Raw genomic sequence first — 19,716 nt, 5'->3', positions numbered from 1 at the left:
AATGAAGAATGTATTTTTTATTTTTCCTTTATTTAACTAGGAGAGTCAGTTAAGAACACATTCATATTTTCAATGACGGCCTAGGAACAGTGGGTTAACTGACTTGTTCAGGGGCAGAACAACAGATTTGTACCTTATCATCTCGGGGATTTGATCTAGCAAACTTTTGGTTGAATGTCCATTCCAAATGATGAATATGGGTTTTAATTCAAACTCGACCAATGACTATCAGTGGTGTCTTTGTGTTTGAGCACTTTTAAGTCCTGTGCCACTTGTTATGGATACAGGTATCCTGTGGGTGTTTGTTTTCTCTCCTTTTGCCCTAGTCACAGGTGGCAGTCATCTGTCGCCAATCAGTCACCACTGAAGACACACCTGCTCCTTTTCCCTTACCCAATCACATTCCCTTTCCCTTGGTTTAAAAACCCAGTCAGTTGTTTCCCAAACTCTCTCTCTCTCTTTCTGGATTGATACATCTCTCTTTTGTTGTTGCGCCTAGATCTCATTTTGTCCGTTATCTTGTGAGTATGTATGACTGTTAGTTTTTTTGGTGGGAAAAGGGTATACGAAGCCAAGTCGTCCATGGGCATACATTACCCGTAGGAGAACTCTGTCTAAGTACCCTAGTTAGAACTGGGTGGACCACCCACTGTATTTTATTGGTTAGTTAGCTAACTGTTCTTGAAGCAGGTAAGACTAGATTAGGTTTAAAAATATATATTTATTAGTTCTTTCCTTGGGTCCAGCTCAGCCACCCCCCCCATTACCGTGTGTTTGAAATAAACCTTATGTGTTGACGGTAGGTTTAGGTTCTCTGTGAATTTCTTTTAGTTCTCACTGTTCCTTTTCACGGTTATGATTCGTATGATATGTGTTACGGGTCTTGTTTCCATGCCCCCTAGACTGCAGGGCCGAAGGAGTTCGTAACTCCACTCTGTCATATGTGGAGCTACGGTTTTACTGAGCCACATAAAGGTAAAGGGAGGAAGTGGGGCGGCAGTGGCTGCTTATTGGAACGCCTCGAGTACCACATTTGGTACACTCTGGAGCCCTGGTCGTTTAAGCTAATGCTAATGGCTAAGCAGCTGACGGAACATCCATAGGATCTTGGATAACACCCATGTATACAGTATGATGACGACAGCTGCATGGTTTGGAAGATGTAAGCAGGATTCCGTGACTTGGCGTTCCTTTGGGAAAAGTTGTAATTAGCTTTTTGAGGCATTTATCTGCTGCTAGTTTATTGAAAACTTTTGGGTGAATTAAAAGCGCTCGGCATGAAACCAATTTAGCATCTATTTTTGGATTCTATCAGTGGGATGATGTCCGTTTTTTGCTTGATGTGACATAGATGACAAGCCCTTGAAATAAATGTTAATGAAGCCAACAATAGCGCTTGAGGTGAAAACGTACCACAGGGTCGCATATTATTCAGACCTTAGTGGAATTTCATCTCCCATTCCTTATTTCCCATAGGCTCTCTCCCTTTCCCTGTTTCTCTCCTCCAGGTCATATGGATTATCCTTGAAGCGATTCCATTCCTTTGTACCCGCCTGCTCTAGCCAGGCTCTTAGGAATCCATCATCGCAGATGAGTTTGTACATGACTGGGCCCTCATTTTAAACATTTTCCTCTCAAGCCCCAGCTCTCTCCATGCTTGAAATGGCCCTGATCTTTAATAGTGCTCTTAGTGGCATGGAGAAAAGTTCCATATTAGCAGAAGGGGTGTTGGTTGCCGGGCGCAATGCAGAGAAGGATTATGGGTACTTTATCCCTTCAAAAAGCAGCCTCCAGTCAGTGAAAACACAGCCCTCTTGGATTCCACAGGAGAAAAATATTCATGACTTGGATCAAGAATTAGGGAGTGCCTGCAACGCGTACAATTTAATGTTAAGGTGTGATCTCTGGTAGAGTTAAAAAATATTGAATCCCTTCAGAAGAACTAATTAAAAAGAGCCTGTATATGAGGCTGTATAAAGGAGTCTCTGTGAGAGGTCTGACAAGGGTTGTTTTTGTAGCCTGTTAGTTTGTACTAGTGTCTCAGAGAATGGCTCTTGTCTGGGGAGCCATCAGAGATGTGAGAGCATTTCAGTGTTTCAAGTCCACCTCAGAGAGCAGTATAAATGAGAGCATATGCTTTACCTCCCTCTGTGCCCATCTCTGTAATAACTGTTTCCTTGTGAAGAAAGCACCAATATATTTACCATTTGTATAGCAACAGGTTGTCAACAAACCCACAAGTATTAATTTCATTGATCTTTCTGAACACCAAGCTGTACTTCTGGCTGTGACCAATGTTCCCTCTAAGCTAGCCCCGAGATTGCTGCACATAAATATTAGCTCACAGAGAGAATCAAGAGATTGAACTTCACTCAACTTTCTAGAGCACCAAGCGGTTGATCGGGCTCGACTAGTCAATCTCTAAGGCATTCCTAGTCGATCGCTAAACATTTCTGTAAAAAAATTATAAAGCCTTTTTTTGTGTCTCAGACGGTACTGTAGGTGCACCCGATTCAGGATTCTGCTGCCCTGTGTGCCAGATAGGTGAACTGTTGTCGATTCTGCTGCCCTGTGTGCCAGATAGGTGAACTGTTGTCGATTCTGCTGCCCTGTGTGCCAGATAGGTGAACTGTTGTCGATTTGAACCATTTAATGTGAGTGTACAAATCAAGATGACTGTCTGCAGTAATGTAGCAGGCATAAAAGAACGCTTGATACTGTGAGATTTCAGAATGTTTAAAACCATGACTAGAGAGACAAATACAACAAAGAGCTGCTGTTTTTATGAGTGAGTTTAAGTTCTTACTCAGAGCTGTCAACACTTTGTATTCAACACTTTTATAAGCCACAAAATGCACATTCTTCCTATTTCCTTTCAGCTTCACAGAAAGCACTGCAGCAGTAACTAATGAGTAGGAAAGTGTATCTATAGACTTGCATTCTTATTATTAGTGGGTCTTTTTTCATATCAATCAAATCTATTTATAATGCCCTTTTTACATCAGCCGATGTCAAAGTGCTGTACAGAAACCCAGCCTAAAACCCCAAACAGCAAGTAATGCCGATGGAGAAGCACGGTGGCTAGGAAAAATGTCAAGATGTTCAAACGTACATAGATGACCAGCAGGATCAGATAATAATAATCACAGTGGTTGTAGAGGTGCAACAGGTCAGCACCTCAGGAGTATATGTCAGTTGGCTTTTCATAGCCGATCATTCAGAGTTAGAGACGGCAGGTGCAGTAGAGAGAGAGTCCAAGACAGCAGGTCTGGGACAAGGTAGCACGTCCGGTGATCAGGTTAGGGTTTCATAGCCACAGGCAGCATGACCAGGTGGACTGGGGACAGCAAGGAGTCCATCAGGCCAGGTAGTCCTGAAGCATGGTCCTAGGGCTCAGGTCCTCTAAGAGAAAAAGAGAGAGCGAAAGAGGGAGCATACTAAAATTCACACAGGACACCGGATAAGACAGGAGAAATACTCCAGATATAACAGACTGATCCTAGCCCCCCGACACAAACTATTGCAGCATATATACTGGAGGCTGAGACGGGAGGGGTCGGGAGACACACTGGCCCCGTCCAACGATACCCCCGGACAGGGCCAAACTTTGCCAAAGCACAGCCCCCACACCACTAGAGGGATATCGTCAACCACCAACCTACTACCCTGAGACAAGACCGGGTATATCCCACGATGATCTTCCCCATGGCACGAACCCGAGGGGGGCACCATCCCGGACAGGAAGATCACGTCAATGACTCAACCCACTCAAGTGAAGCACCCCTCCTAGGGACGGCATGGAAGAGCACCAGTAAGCCAGTGACTCAGCCCCCGTAATAGGGTTAGAGGCAGAGAATCCCAGTGGAGAGAGGGGAACCGACCAGGCAGAGACGGCAAGGGCAGTTGGTCGCTCCAGTGCCTTTCCGTTCACATTTACACCCCTGGGCCAGACTACACTCACTCATAGGACCTACTGAAGAGCTGAGTCTTCAATAAAAACTTTAAGGTCGAGACCAAGTCTGCATCTCTCACATGGGTAGGCAGACCATTCCATAAAAATTGAGCTCTATAGGAGAAAGCCCTGCCTTCAGCTGTTTGCTTGGAAATTCTAGGGACAGTAAAGAGGCCTGTGTCTTGTGACTGTAGCGTACGTGTAGGTATGTACGGCAGGACCAAATCGACCAAATGCTTTGTAGGTTAGCAGGTAAACCTACAGTAATATCGAGGAATATTTCACTTTCTCTGTTCACAGGAGTAACAACATGTGCATGAGGCATCAATTTGTGCATGAGGCAGAAATATGCTGTTTGGCTCGAATTTCGTCATCAGCTGGAAGACTGTGTCCCTTGTTGGTCAGTGTCAGTGGAGGAAAGGGAGAGCGGAGGAATGTTGAGAGGCGGACCGTCAGTCTGCTGCTCTCTCTTTCTGCTGAGACTGACCATCAGATGCAGGCACCATCAGCCCAGTAAAATAAAAAGCAAATTATTTAAATGTACGCTCACTCAGCTGCGCTTTACAAGTAATATAACAACGGATCTATTCCCTGTATGATCATATAGGCTACATCAAATTTTGAAATATGATTTTTTTTAAATGTCCTGAACAACAATGCATTGGCAAAGCCAATGTGCAGTGATAATGTATTGGGCCTATAGCTTACTGAGTAACGATCTTGGGTTGCATTTTGACTCGTAGTGATCTTGACTCGGTTGGTGACCACTGTTCTAGAGTTTTCCCTGTTAACACTATTGACCTTTCTCTTTACTGTGGTAATTGATATTGAATCAATGCAATATTATCCAATTTCAATGCAACATACCAAAACTAACTATGCAAGAGATTTTTGTTGTAGGCAGAACACATCGGAGTAGGATTCTATTACATTGACATGCACTACTCAGCCAGTACTCTACACAGACCGGTGCGGCATAAACAATCAGCGCTGCAGTAGGCCTATATGCAAATAGACCATAGACCATCTGTGTCATTTACTTTGAACTGGACTGTGCTTACAGCATGAGTAGATGCGCTTGTTTTGAGATCAAAGCGAGAGCTTCATGTAGCTACGTCTGCACATCTTGTTCATATCCTTTGCTAGTTAGTGAGTTAGCCCAGTTATATATCATTTATAGTCAGCAATAGGGGAGTGATTGCTTCTTACAGGAGCACAAAATGTATACATTTCTAGACATCTTTAAACTGAGTCAGGTTTTTTTTTCTTAAAGGGGCAGTGTTGTATTTTAAGACAGGCTTGAATAAGCTAAGTAGCCAATAGGCAGAGGGTAGCATAATTTGTCTGATTCTCTGTAATAATGGCATGGAAATAATAATGCATTTTATTTTGTGAAGTAATTTATTGCATCAAACAACACCACATTTCCAGTCACCTCCTTCACTGAATGACAAGTGGATAAACAGGTTATAATGTCAAGCCCTGCATGTTTCAAAAGTCTCATGTAATGTAGGCCTACATTGAACACCACACATTGGATGCTACTGTAGGCTGAATGATAGAACAGCTACTGTATTTCCATGTTGAAATGTTATGGCTACATTATGATCAAATAGCCACAGTAGTCTACAAGGCCACTGTTAAAACTGTAACTTAAAGCGGGTACAGCCTCAGTGTTAACAGTAAACGCGCTCTGGAAGATGCACAGAATTGTCATAACGTTCAAGTTTGTGCTCAGCAGACCTGAAATATGCTCGGTGCCAAACATTTTTTGAGGAAACTTTGGTTGTGACCTCTGACTATTTCAGCGTTTTCCATCATTTTAATGTGTCCCCAGCTCAACTGTGTGTCACCAGTTGCTTCTGATTCATTTCACACATATTAGTCATACCATGGAGCTAAGCCAAATTCATTGCACCTGGTTATCCGGGAGGCATTTCTCTATGTCCCAGCCCATTGTTCTCTGAGTAATTCTCCCTGTCCGCTCCCTCTGTTTTCTCCTCCTGCCAGAGATGCCTGTCAGTGGAGCAAGATAAAACTTTAGTATAGAGTGACTGTGCTGAGAGATGAATGCTGCAGTCCTCTCTCCCTGTCTGGACCTTGTGTGGATCAGCTGGTAACTCCTATGCAATTTGAAACTGTATGCCCTACGACTGCTATATTCTACTTCACATGTTTGCACAGTGGCCTTGATTTACCGTCAGCATGAGATAGGTCTTGTTTTCCCATTATGCAGATGGAAGTATGGAAGTGCATTTCTGAGACAGCAGATGTTCACACAAAGCATGCAGCACACACACACACACACATAAGCACCCACATACTGTTCACACTCTCACACACATGCACTCTTATTACAAAGGACAAATACATATAGAACTCTAAAGGAGTTAGTTCTGCGTCCTCCACTTTTCCCACTGCTTTTCCCTAGAGCTATGGTGAGATTCAAGCTCATTGTGGCCAGAATCTGTTGACCATGGCGAACAGAGTGGACTTATTAAACACAAGACATTGGGCCTTCTCTTCTCTTTTCCCTCTTCTTTTTCCTCCCCTGATCTCTACAGTTGTGAGAGCCAGAGGTCAGGAGCTTTAGCGGTGCTGAGGCCCCAGCCACGCCAACGTGCTGAATGGGACGTGGAGCTTGACTTTGGGCAATGTGAAAGATCTGGGGCCGCTGCCTGCCTGCGTCCCACTGGCTGCTCTATAATAAGACTGTACCGTTCTGCGGGGAGGTGGATTTATTGGAGCACAACTCCCCCTAGGGCATTTTCATAGAAATTGGTTCCTCCACTATAGTTGCCCCAGCTCTCCCTCACGCTCTCTGTCCCTCTGTCTCTCTGTCTCTCTCTAAGCCTATGCTGCTGCCAGGTCCCCTTTTGTTCATTATAATACAGTTCTTTAGCTCTTTTCTTTGCTTGGGTAAAAACTGAGCCCTGTCAAAAAATGTCAATTTTCAGCCATGTTGATCCCAGTCCAGAGAGTAGAGGAAATGAGAGAAGAGGAGGGGGAGAGAGGGGGGTGTCTCGTCAGAGCCAGAAGTTATTAACATAGTTACCTTATCGCGAAACACCCCCTTGACTCACAGCTCTCAGCTAAGATGGCCTCCTTAACATACAATTTCCCAGGGTCCTATGGAATGTCAAGAAGACGTGAACACATAGAGGCCTCGTGATTAGACCTGTGATCAAATACATGTGTATTTGAGTATCTGGTATTTAAAATCCCTTTTTTGTGTATTTCAGTATTTTCAAATACACAGCCCAAAACAAGTACTTGTATTTGAATGGTTATTTGTAAAACAAAATAAAAAAATAGTCTGCCAAATTGTATTTCAAATACACTGACATAATACACTCATGCATTTAATCCAGGAATTTGAAAACAGTATTTGAAATAAGCATTTTACAATACTGTAACATACTTTCCAATTGTATTTCCAACTACATAAAAATATTCAACCACCCCACTGGGCACAGACATCCATTCAACATCTATTGCACGTTGGTTTAACTTAATTTCATTGAATGATGTGGAAACAACATTGATTCAACCAGTGTGTGCCAAGTGGGACTTGTCTTTTCAAGTAAAATATTTCTGAAAAATTACTTTGAATGTACTGTATTTGAGATATTTGAAATAGTATTTGAACCGAGGTCTGCTCGTGATGTTTTGACAATTTTGCTGTGCCTGACAGTAGATAATGTCTCAGACTATTTACTGTGTCTCCGGTATTCATAGTAATTCAACTATTATTATTTTTTTTTACTTCTGTTGTCAGCATGCTTCCCACCAGTTCTAGTTTGTATGGAAACGACAAAGTCAAGAAGTATTATACTGAGTTAGGGGTTCAGCTAAACTCTTTTTCTCTTGCAAAGGTACCATCAGCCAAAGTAGCCAGTATGCTAGCAGAGCATAAATGCTCCAAAGCCCCAGGCCTGGATAATATTCCTGCAAGGTTTCTTAGAAATTCTGCTGAGGAAATTGCCCCTTGTATTACACATCATTAATCTCTCTCTTGAACAATGCATCTTTCCCATGAAAACAAGCTAAAGTTATACCTCTCTATGAGAAGGAGGGATAAAGTCTGACCATAGGAATTATAGGCCTGTATCTATCCTCAGTATAACATCAAAGATCCTGAGTCCACATACTCACATAGGCAAGAGCTGCTTTCAGGAACTCAGCTGGCTGCCTGTTGATGCTAGGGTATCCCAGATTAAAGTCTGATTTACACTAGTATTTATGGTTCTGCGTCCAGATATCTGACTGATTACTTTCTGCATGTTAGGGATGCACACAACCACAGCACCAGATCAGGTGTTGCTAATGTGTGCTTATACAGGTTCAGAAGTAATGCTGGGAAAGGTACTTACTTGTATACTGGAGCCTCAGAGCAGAATGAGTTGCCTTAACAATAAAGTACCAAACTGTTTGTCTTCTGTGCCCATATGAATGTACCCTGCGATGTAACTGCAGTGATGAGATAGATGTTCTTCTTCTTTGGTTTTATGTTTTATTACCTCAGTGCCATACTGTGTTCGATCTTGCCTAGCCATCTTGTCTCAAGAGGACCACAATGGAAATAAGTCCCAGACTTTATTGTGTGTTATCCTCCATGATTTTACTAATGTGCATGTATGGCTTTTTCAAGATTTATGTGCTATTTTTATTTTTATACATTTTTTATTATTTATTTTTTAAACGGCTGAAATAACAAACTAAAGTAAGCTGAAATATCCCACTATATTAGACCATTGAATGTCAAGGGCATAAACTAAAGACTACCTGAGGTTCCTATACAAAGTCACCATAGTATGCTGTGACACCCTGGTATGCCGCATACTGGGTATCTCACAGATGATGGTTTCCATCGGTCCAAACCGCCACAGCTGTGAACACTGTGAATGAAGCCAATCCCAAAAATCAGAGAACAATTCGACTTCAAGGTAGACTTATTTTGGACCCCAGAGCACAAAATCCCCTCTCCAAGACCATAAACTGAGGATGTAAAAGCTGATTGTAGTGTTACTATAAAGGCATAGTATTGTTTGTCATGTTGTTGGCTGAAATTGAGATCATTTCATATATGGTAAATCCATTGACCGATGATAAAGTGAAGCCTAATTCCAAACCCATGCAGTCTGTATTGGCTCAGTGTGCTTGTTGGAAGGTCGTTGAGAGTTGGCTAAAGGAGTGGGCGATCTACAGCACAGTTAATTGCACATACAACACACAACCTTGATAATTGGTCATACTCATATCGCTCCCATGCAAAACTCTCTCTCTCTCCCCGACTCCCCAGCCTGTGAGTCCCCTGGCGAAGGGAGGAAGTAGAGCAGGTGGTGGAGAGGTGAGGTGAGCTTACTAGCTGTTATCAGGCCCAGCACACCGAGCAGGGGGTTCAGTTCCGTGGTGACAAGTGTGAGGGCACTGACTAGACAGCATGGCTTGAACAGGCCTTGGCCAGCAGCATGCACTGGGCTCCCAACGGACCATCACCGGGCCCTAACACTCAACGGTCTCTCACTCTCACTCACACACACACACACACACACACACTCCAACCAACCTCCTCCTTCCTCCTCCTCCTCAAAGTGATTAGGAGCTATGCTGAGAGGATACCCACAGTCCTCTGTGCTGGCTGGATCATTCTCTCCTAGGCTCCCCTCCATGACTTCCATCCAAGTAAAATCTGCGGGACGCCCACAAGATGAATGGCTCTGCAAATGCTGCATTAAAAAGTCATGAATGGGGATACCTTCAGGGGAGTTGGGAGCTCCTTGGCTTGAAATAGGTGGCCATTTTTTCTGATGAGTAATGATTTCAGCAGAGCAGGGGAGAGCGAGAGCAGTAGGAGGACCTCAGTAATGTGCCCTGTCACCGGGGCTGTATTGAGCAGACTGAGGGCCCTGCTGTACTGTAATATGGCCTCCTTTCCTGTGGTGCTGGGTGCCAGTCAGAGAGGGTGTCTGGAGTTCGGTCAACGTGGTGACTCAGATGGATGTGAGTGACTGGTGTGGAGCCCAGGGTTATTGCATCAGGGAAATGTGAAAGTCAAATAAAGTTTTAGAGCTGCACACAAAGTTCACAGAGTAATGATGTCATCATTATGAGTCATTCAACCGCTTATGAATAACGGGTTTGCATGTATGATACCTCCCTCCATGTACCAAATAAAATATATTTGCCATAGTTGTCGACTACAACTTTACCATGAAATGCTTGCTTATCAGCCTATCCCAACGAGGCAGAGTTGAAAAATAATAATACAACATTTAAATAGAAACACGGGGAGTAAATTGCATGAGAATGGAGCTACATCCAGGGAGTACCAGTATCAGATCAATGTGGAGCTACACACAGGGAGTACCAGTATCAGATCAATGTGGAGCTACACACAGGGAGTACCAGTATCAGATCAATGTGGAGCTACACACAGGGAGTACCAGTATAAGATCAATGTGGAGCTACACACAGGGAGTACCAGTATCAGATCAATGTGGAGCTACACACAGGGAGTACCAGTATCAGATCAATGTGGAGCTACACACAGGGAGTACCAGTATCAGATCAATGTGGAGCTACACACAGGGAGTACCAGTATAAGATCAATGTGGAGCTACACACAGGGAGTACCAGTATCATATCAATGTGGAGCTACACACAGGGAGTACCAGTATCAGATCAATGTGGAGCTACACACAGGGAGTACCAGTATCAGATCAATGTGGAGCTACACACAGGGAGTACCAGTATAAGATCAATGTGGAGCTACACACAGGGAGTACCAGTATAAGATCAATGTGGAGCTACATACAGGGAGTACCAGTATCAGATCAATGTGGAGCTACACACAGGGAGTACCAGTATCAGATCAATGTGGAGCTACACACAGGGAGTACCCATATCAGATCAATGTGTAGAGGTACCAGGTATTTCAGGTAGATACAGTGCCTTGCGAAAGTATTCGGCCCCCTTGAACTTTGCGACCTTTTGCCACATTTCAGTCTTCAAACATAAAGATATAAAACTGTATTTTTTTGTGAAGAATCAACAACAAGTGGGACACAATCATGAAGTGGAACGACATTTATTGGATATTTCAAACTTTTTTAACAAATGAAAAATTGGGCGTGCAAAATTATTCAGCCCCTTTACTTTCAGTGCAGCAAACTCTCTCCAGAAGTTCAGTGAGGATCTCTGAATGATCCAATGTTGACCTAAATGACTAATGATGATAAATACAATCCACCTGTGTGTAATCAAGTCTCCGTATAAATGCACCTGCACTGTGATAGTCTCAGAGGTCCGTTAAAAGCGCAGAGAGCATCATGAAGAACAAGGAACACACCAGGCAGGTCTGAGATACTGTTGTGAAGAAGTTTAAAGCCGGATTTGGATACAAAAAGATTTCCCAAGCTTTAAACATCCCAAGGAGCACTGTGCAAGCGATAATATTGAAATGGAAGGAGTATTAGACCACTGCAAATCTACCAAGACCTGGCCGTCCCTCTAAACTTTCAGCTCATACAAGGAGAAGACTGATCAGAGATGCAGCCAAGAGGCCCATGATCACTCTGGATGAACTGCAGAGATCTACAGCTGAGGTGGGAGACTCTGTCCATAGGACAACAATCAGTCGTATATTGCACAAATCTGGCCTTTATGGAAGAGTGGCAAGAAGAAAGCCATTTCTTAAAGATGTCCATAAAAAGTGTCGTTTAAAGTTTGCCACAAGCCACCTGGGAGACACACCAAACATGTGGAAGAAGGTGCTCTGGTCAGATGAAACCAAAATTGAACTTTTTGGCAACAATGCAAAACGTTATGTTTGGCGTAAAAGCAACACAGCTCATCACCCTGAATACACCATCCCCACTGTCAAACATGGTGGTGGCAGCATCATGGTTTGGGCCTGCTTTTCTTCAGCAGGGACAGGGAAGATGGTTAAAATTGATGGGAAGATGGATGGCGCCAAATACAGGACCATTCTGGAAGAAAACCTGATGGAGTCTGCAAAAGACCTGAGACTGGGACGGAGATTTGTCTTCCAACAAGACAATGATCCAAAACATAAAGCAAAATCTACAATGGAATGGTTCAAAAATAAACATATCCAGGTGTTAGAATGGCCAAGTCAAAGTCCAGACCTGAATCCAAAGAAAGAACTGAAAACTGCTGTTCACAAATGCTCTCCATCCAACCTCACTGAGCTCGAGCTGTTTTGCAAGGAGGAATGGGAAAAAATGTCAGTCTCTCGATGTGCAAAACTGATAGAGACATACCCCAAGCAACTTACAGCTGTAATCGCAGCAAAAGGTGGCGCTACAAAGTATTAACTTGAGGGGGCTGAATAATTTTGCACGTCCAATTTTTCAGTTTTTGATTTGTTAAAAAAGTTTGAAATATCCAATAAATGTCGTTCCACTTCATGATTGTGTCCCACTTGTTGTTGATTCTTCACAAAAAAATACAGTTTTATATGTTTATGTTTGAAGCCTGAAATGTGGCAAAAGGTCGCAAAGTTCAAGGGGGCCGAATACTTTCGCAAGGCACTGTATGTACATGAAGGCAGGGTAAAAGTGACAGAACTTTTAAGATGTCACCCTCTTTACCACATCCCTACACCAAGTCACCTATTTTATAAGGCAGACGAGCGATCATTCTCATTGACTCTGACCGCTCTTACGTGTGCTGTTCCTGAAAGGCTGGCCAATGTATAAGAAGAAATGTGCCTCCGGCTGATGCATTGACAACATGTGATCGAGGGTGATAGGGCACAAAGGCATTCTTTCAATGAGTCGCTGTCTGTTTATTCTCTCAAGCCCCGATATACCCAGGGCCAGCCCACAGGAAATACAGTGTTTGTATACCACATTGTATATTTAGTGATTTATTGAACCACTCAGCACCTAATCAGCGACACACCACTGAGTAATAAAAACGAGTATATTTACATGACCAGGACATACTGCAGCCGAACAAGCGTTTGATAACTTTATTTAGAGCACTTCGAAGCCAGGCTCTTAGCTGGCTCTCTGCAGTGGCTAAATGAAATGTGCGTTAGGTTAATGCTGAAGCACCAAAAATATCTAGCGCATTTAAGAGAGTAAGCCAGAGGCGTCATGGGGGCTGTGGAGCAAGTGCATTGTTTTCCCTGTGCTGGGTCTACCAGTGGAAGGGAGTCGTATGTCCCCTTGATCACCCAACGGCCCCCACGAGCTCCATCCCTCTTTAAATCCCCCTGACGCCTCTGTCCAATTCCCCTCAACCCAGCGGGGCTGTCCAGCATCCTCCAATAAATTAACCCTGCGACCCCCACTGCATAGCATGCCCTGACAGTCTGGCCACTGGCCAGGGTCCAAGCCACAAGCCCCACATACACAGCTGACGGAGCCTAGTGCAACTCAGACCCTGTCGTACAGCAAACAACCTGACAGCTAGGTGAGCTTGGGAGAAATTGACTCTAGTTATAGTCTTTGTCTCATTGTGGTTCAGATGGGTTTGTTTGTTTGATTCTGTTTCTATTATGTGTTATGTCCTAGTAATTCTGATGGGGTTTCCTATCTCACTATGTTTTTTACTCCAGATATTTTCTGCCTGTGGCTGCTGTCTGGTGGTGTATCTGGTTCTAGTTGTCTGACAGTGTCTTTGTTTTTTTTTTTTTTTCTCTCTCTCTCTCTCTCTCTCTCTCTCTCTCTCTATATATATATATATATATATATATATATATATATATATATATATATATATAGTGCTGCTGAGCCTGCTGACGGCCGGCGCCCAGACAGAAATGAAGAGAGTCGTCGGAGACAACACCACCCTGCCGTGCCACCATCAGTTCTGGCAATCCAATGTGCAGTTGCTTGACATCGAGTGGCTACTGCAGAAGCCCAACTCCAAGCAGAGAGTGGTGAGGAAGCAGCTCTCTCTCTCTTGCCTCTTTCATTGTCATTTTCTCTCTTTCCTTCTTTCTCTCTCCTTTTCTATACCCCCCCTCTCACCCTCAATCTCTTTGTTGCAACCAATCTGATTTATTTTAATAGCTTTTTCAAAGGCACACTAATACAACACAATGTTCCTCCAATTTGTTTTCTTCCCATCTCAGCCCTTTTCTACTTCCTACAGTTTACTCTTACTCTCGCACATTTTGTTATGTTACAGCCTTATTCTAAAATGGATTAAAACGTTTTTTTCCCCCTCATCAATCTACACACAATAACTCATAATGACAAAGCAAAAAAAAGGTTTTAAGAAATGTTTGCAAATGTAAAAAATAAATATCACATTTACATAAGTTTAAACCCTTTACTCAGTACTTTGTTGAAGCACCTTTGGCAGCGATTACAGCCTAAAGTCTTCTTGGGTATGACACTGCAAGCTTGGCACACCTGTATTTGGGAAGTTTCTCCCATTATTCTCTGCACATCCTCTCAAGCTCTGTCAGGATGGATGGGGAGCGTTGCTGCACAAGTATTTTCAGGTCTCTCCAGAGATGTTCGATCGGGTTCAAGTCCAGGCTTTGTCTAGGCCGCTCAAGGACATTCAGAGACTTATCCCAAAGTCACTCCTGAGTTGTCTTAGCTCTGTGCTTAGGGTCATTGTACTGTTGGAAGGTGAACCTTCACCCCAGTATGAGGTCCTTAGTGCCCTAGAGCATGTTTTCATCAAGGATCTCTCTGTACTTTGCTCCGTTCATCTTTCACTCCATCCTGACTAGTCTCCCAGTCCCTGCTGCTGAAAAAAAATCCCCACAGTATGATGGTATAGGCCAGGGAATGAGCGGTGCCTGGTTTTCTCCAGACGTGACGCTTGGCATTCAGGCCAAAGAGTTCAATCTTGGTTTCATCAGACCAGAGAATCTTGTTTCTCATGGTCTGAGTGTCCTTTAGGTGCCTTTTGGCAAACTCCAAGCGGGCTGTCATGTGCCTTTTACAGAGGAGTGGCTTCCATCTGGCCACTCTACCATAAAGGCCTGATTGGTGGAGTGTTGAAGAGATGGTTGTCATTCTGGAAGGTTCTGCCATCTCCACAGAGGAACTCTGGAGCTCTGTTAGAGTGACCATCAGGTTCTTGGTCACATCCCTGACCAAGGTCCTTCTCTCCCGATTGCTCAGTTTGGCCAGGCAGGCAGCTCTATGAAGAGCCTTGGTGGTTCCAAACGTCTTCCATTTCAGAATGATGGAGGCCACTGTGTTCTTGGGGACCTTCATTGCTACATACATTTTTTGGTACCCTTCCCCAGATCTGTGCCTAGAAACAAACCTGTCTCGGAGCTCTACGGACAATTCCTTCGACCTCATGGCTTGATTTTTGCTCTGACATGCACTATCAACTGTGGGACCTTATGTAGACAGGTGTGTGCCTTTCCAAATCATGTCCAATCAATTTAGTTGAACTCAGGTGGACTCCAGTCAAGTTGTAGAAATATCTCAAGGACGATCAATGGAAACAGCATGCACCTGAGCTCAATTTCGAGCCTCATAGCAAAGGGTCTGAATACTGAAGTAAATAAGTTTTTTACATTTTATTTTTTATAAATTTGTATGTATATTGTTTGTAGATTGATGAGGAAAATGTTTTATTTAAAACATTTTAGAATAAGGCTGTAATGTAACAAAATGTTGAAAAAGTGAAGGGGTCTGAATACATTCCGAATATACTGTAGGCTTTTTCAGATTCCCTGAAGTGAAACGATATCGACTGAGATACAGTAGTAAACAAATTACTGTGGCTGAAAGTCCTCCTGAGACACAGTTACTAAATAAAGCCTGTACATTAGACCAGAGAAGCCTGTACATCACAACAGCTGTGAAAATAGTATACCTAGACATTCCAGTCCCTGAGATATGAATTAGACAACATCAATACTGCCAGCTCTTAATATAATAAAAATGGATCCATCCTATCACCCACCTTTTATCATCTACCCGAGTCTAAAAACAGTCCTAATGTAATTACTTGTCTTCTAGCTCTCAGAAGATGTTAAAGTTTCAGTTTCTGTTTTGATTTAGTACATTTCATTAAGAAAAAACGAACATCTGATAACAGTAATACCGTGAAATCTCAACAGGCCTTATCAGATGAAAGAGATTTCAAATGTATTTGAAAGTCATTCATTTACACACTGATCTGTTGATTAGCAATGAGAGATTTGGTTCCACAAGGGAAGGGAGGAGGGAGAGAAGGGAGGAGGGAGAGAAGGGAGGAGGGGAGAAGGGAGGAGGGAGAGAAGGGAAGAAAGGGGAAAACAAATGTCTTTGATACCTCTGAAGACGCTGGCACATTGCATTGAATATTTAACGAGGAGATAACATTGAAGGCACCATTAATTAAAATGAAACGTCTGAACATTTTATTAGAAACGAGACTGTGCCTGTAGCGGAATTAATAAATCATTATTTTATTTCAGCTGGAAGGTCGTGTTGAAATGGAAAAGAGCAGCTTGTCAACATTTAGCCTCTGTTGCCGAGTGTACAGGCTACATGTGTCAGGAGCACAGAGGGGAGAGAAATCCCGAGCAAGGGCAGGGTTCACTGGCGCTGACCTGGGGATGCGTATGCTAATGGTGCTACACACCCATTGGCCCATCCTTAGGCCGTCCACAGACAAGGGGAACATTGAGAACTCTGATGTTGGATGCTGTATTGAATTCAATTGCACATTAGACAGATCACTCATTCCACCTCTCATAAACATATGTTCAGAGCCACAAGCACAAACACATACACACCTGCAAATACTGTACACTCCGCATCCAAAATGGATGAACACAGCAGGAGTGTGCCCATATGCAAATGCACAGTAACTTGTGTGTGTGTGTGTAAATGGGCAGACGTCACCTGCGAGCGCAGCAGGTAAACCCAGCTCCGATGGCACTGATGTGCTGTGGCACCAGCGTTTAGCAGTCCCCATCTGCAGGCTCTCACTTGCCCTGAGTAATAGGCTGCTGTGACAGCTGTGTTTGATGCCATTGTGTGTGTGTTTTTACAAGGTAGAGAGAGTGAAAGACAAATAGAGGGTACATGTCTGTACTGTATGTGTATGTGTCTTTATGAGCAAGCAGTGTCCATGCATGTCTAAATCCACATACAGAGCTGATGCCTTTACATATCTCTCTGCATACAGCTCTCTGTGTGTCTCATTGTCTCTCTCCCCAACCCAGATCATCACGTTTTTCGGGGGCCAGGTTTACACCAACGAGGTGACCAGCGGGACCAGTCGTCTGTCTTTCGCTGGGGACTACCTGAAAGGAGACGCCTCCCTGCTCCTCAGTGACTTACAGCTGACCGACTCTGGGGAGTACTACTGCAAGGTCAAGATGGGGGGAAAGTACCACTGGAGCCAAGTCAACCTCATAGTGCTGGGTGAGTCTGCTCTCCAGCTCTGTCTCTCACACACGCTAATCAATAGAGAATTAGCAGGCACATTTCCTCTCTCATGCTGACTGATCTAATGATTCAATTTGATTCAGATGGAGTGATTCGATTTAGATTTTTTTGTTTGGCCTTGTTTCTCCATTGCGAGGGTCTCAGATGTATGGTTGCTGAGGCACATAGAAGTAACATAATCTAATATATGTCGAAAAATGGCTGGCATTGGGGATTGACCTCTTGTCAGCTTGAAACAGATGATGCAGAATGTAGTTGTTAAACCTTAGGAATTATTTTGCTACCATGATATGAAAATACGTTTTCTGTCATCAAATATACTGCAGACAAGCTCTTTATGATGATTTAATATTTGTTATCTGTTTATAATTATTAAACACCATACAGAGTTCTGAGCCGTCATTCAGCTTTCATAACTATTATGACAAAGCCAGTTGGGCTGCTTTAGAGGGGCAAAAACCCCATTGTTGTTTTATTTGTTCTGTTTAGTTTTTTCATTGCTCCAATACACAGAGGTTTGGCGGATCTGTTTTAAATGGCTTAGTTTTCACTGGCTCTGTGGTAAATGTGTCTCTGCATATCGTTGAATAGACAAACAGCTTTGAAGGACAGACAGGCAAGTGGAGAGCAGCAATACCACAACGTAGTCCAACGGGAGAAATGAGATCATTCTCCCATGCAATTTATTAAAACATCATGGGAGATCAGTTAAACCGGTGGTTATTGGTACTTTAATGGAACAGTCTCTTAATCCTTTTTTCCTTTTCTCCCTCTCCTCCATAAAGACATTTCATTGAGTTAGCATCTAGATTTTTACTAATTGCCCTCAGCTTTGCAGTGACACTTTTGATTTTGAGAGATGAACATTTGCATTTTTCTCTTGCAGTCCCGACGTTAAGATAATCGGTTGGTAGAGGAGCTGGTGGCTGGCTGGGTCTGGGCCCCTGTGTCAGTGTGTGTGTCCTCGCTCTGCCTGCTCCGGCTGCAGATAGATTGGTCTAACTGGCCCTGACAGAGCTGTGAGATGTACTGCAGAATCCCCGGCACTCTCCTCAGCCCCTTCATTATACCTCTTACTGAGCGTGGGAGCAGCATGTTCACCATGCCAGTTAGACTGGGAGGGAAGGGATGGAGGGGAGGGATGGAAGGAGGAAGGGGTGGAGATGGAAGGAGGAAGGGGTGGAGGGTTGGAGGGATGGGTTAAGGGATGGATGGAGAGATATAAGGAGGACTGGAGCACCTACTGTGAAGCAGCCATAGAGCTAGAGAAGGGCTGGCCATATAGTGACCCCCAGGCCACAGGAACTCAGGAGCACAGCACTCTCTCCTGACCTGTCTCTGTCTGCAGGCTTTCAAAACCAACTCACAGTCACTTATTGATCTAGGTTTGGGGCCTGTAACACAACTTGTAATCACAGCATTGGCTTCCATGAGAAACAGACAGGCTACTGTTACACTCAAGAATCTTTAAGTATTATTTCCTGTTTACACATGCTGCTACAGTATTATAATGTTATTTGTAGTGTTTTATAACTACTGTTCTGTTGTTTCTACAGTGAAGCCCTCTAAGCCACGATGCTGGATGGACGGCAGGCTGCTGGAGGGCAGTGATGTTAAACTGAGCTGCAAATCCAGTGACGGCTCAGACCCTATCAAATACAATTGGGAGAGGGTGCTGGATAAGGGAAAGAGTGTTGGGAACCTCCCCCTACTGGCACTGAGAGGTAAGTAGATTGTAGATTGTACACTTGCTGTACGCCACTTCATCCATGTGCATGTGAAACACAGGTCCCCTAAAGAGGACATTACATAGTATGTGATATTTTGATGATAGTATTTCCCAGAATACAATTTTTATCCCCAAACACTTAAATTCCAGTCTGCCTCCGAAACACCAAAATGTAATGGAGATTCATTATAGCACAAAAACTTCCTGATACCGGCAATTCAGCCAGTGTTCCCCAACTGGCAGCCTAATTTGTTCCCGCGGCTGATTTTATTTGGACATAAAAGACTGTAAAATCACCAGAAAATCAGCTCTGAATGATTTTAATTTTGTAAATCTGTTCAAAAGTACTCCCACGCATAATAGAGAGATATATGTGATTGTATACAACTGTAAGCAAGGTTTGAAATTATTATGATTTATGCATTCTACAAATTATTACTAATTATGACCCGGTGACCATCCACTCAAGAAGAAAATCAGCCCATGGCTGAATCTATTTGATAATCCCTATCCTAGACGCATCTACCCCTTTGAGGCACAAAACACACTTTCATTGCGTTTCAGTTTTACCACCTATTCTCCCCACTCAACTCGCATTAGTGATGACACGTGCCCATGCCGAAAGCCTAGAAATTAATGACCTC

The 19,716-nt window shown here is 43.4% G+C and overlaps 1 protein-coding gene across 1 annotated transcript in view; it reads left to right on the top strand.

Annotated features, from left to right (window-relative positions):
* Window positions 1–19,716, top strand: part of LOC112267179 (CXADR-like membrane protein) — an 83,399-nt gene that overhangs the window by 60,820 nt on the left and 2,863 nt on the right. Inside the window, exons 2-4 of the mRNA XM_042297502.1 lie at window positions 13,708–13,865; window positions 17,118–17,319; window positions 18,900–19,067. Coding sequence (XP_042153436.1) covers window positions 13,708–13,865; window positions 17,118–17,319; window positions 18,900–19,067 — 528 coding nt within the window. The remainder of the gene's footprint in view (window positions 1–13,707; window positions 13,866–17,117; window positions 17,320–18,899; window positions 19,068–19,716) is intronic.

The sequence above is a fragment of the Oncorhynchus tshawytscha genome, linkage group LG14 (genome assembly GCF_018296145.1).
Source record: "Oncorhynchus tshawytscha isolate Ot180627B linkage group LG14, Otsh_v2.0, whole genome shotgun sequence".
NCBI classification, from domain to species: domain Eukaryota; kingdom Metazoa; phylum Chordata; class Actinopteri; order Salmoniformes; family Salmonidae; genus Oncorhynchus; species Oncorhynchus tshawytscha.
The sequence above is the reverse complement of the archived record's forward strand: the minus strand, read 5'-3'. Positions and strand labels throughout refer to the sequence as shown.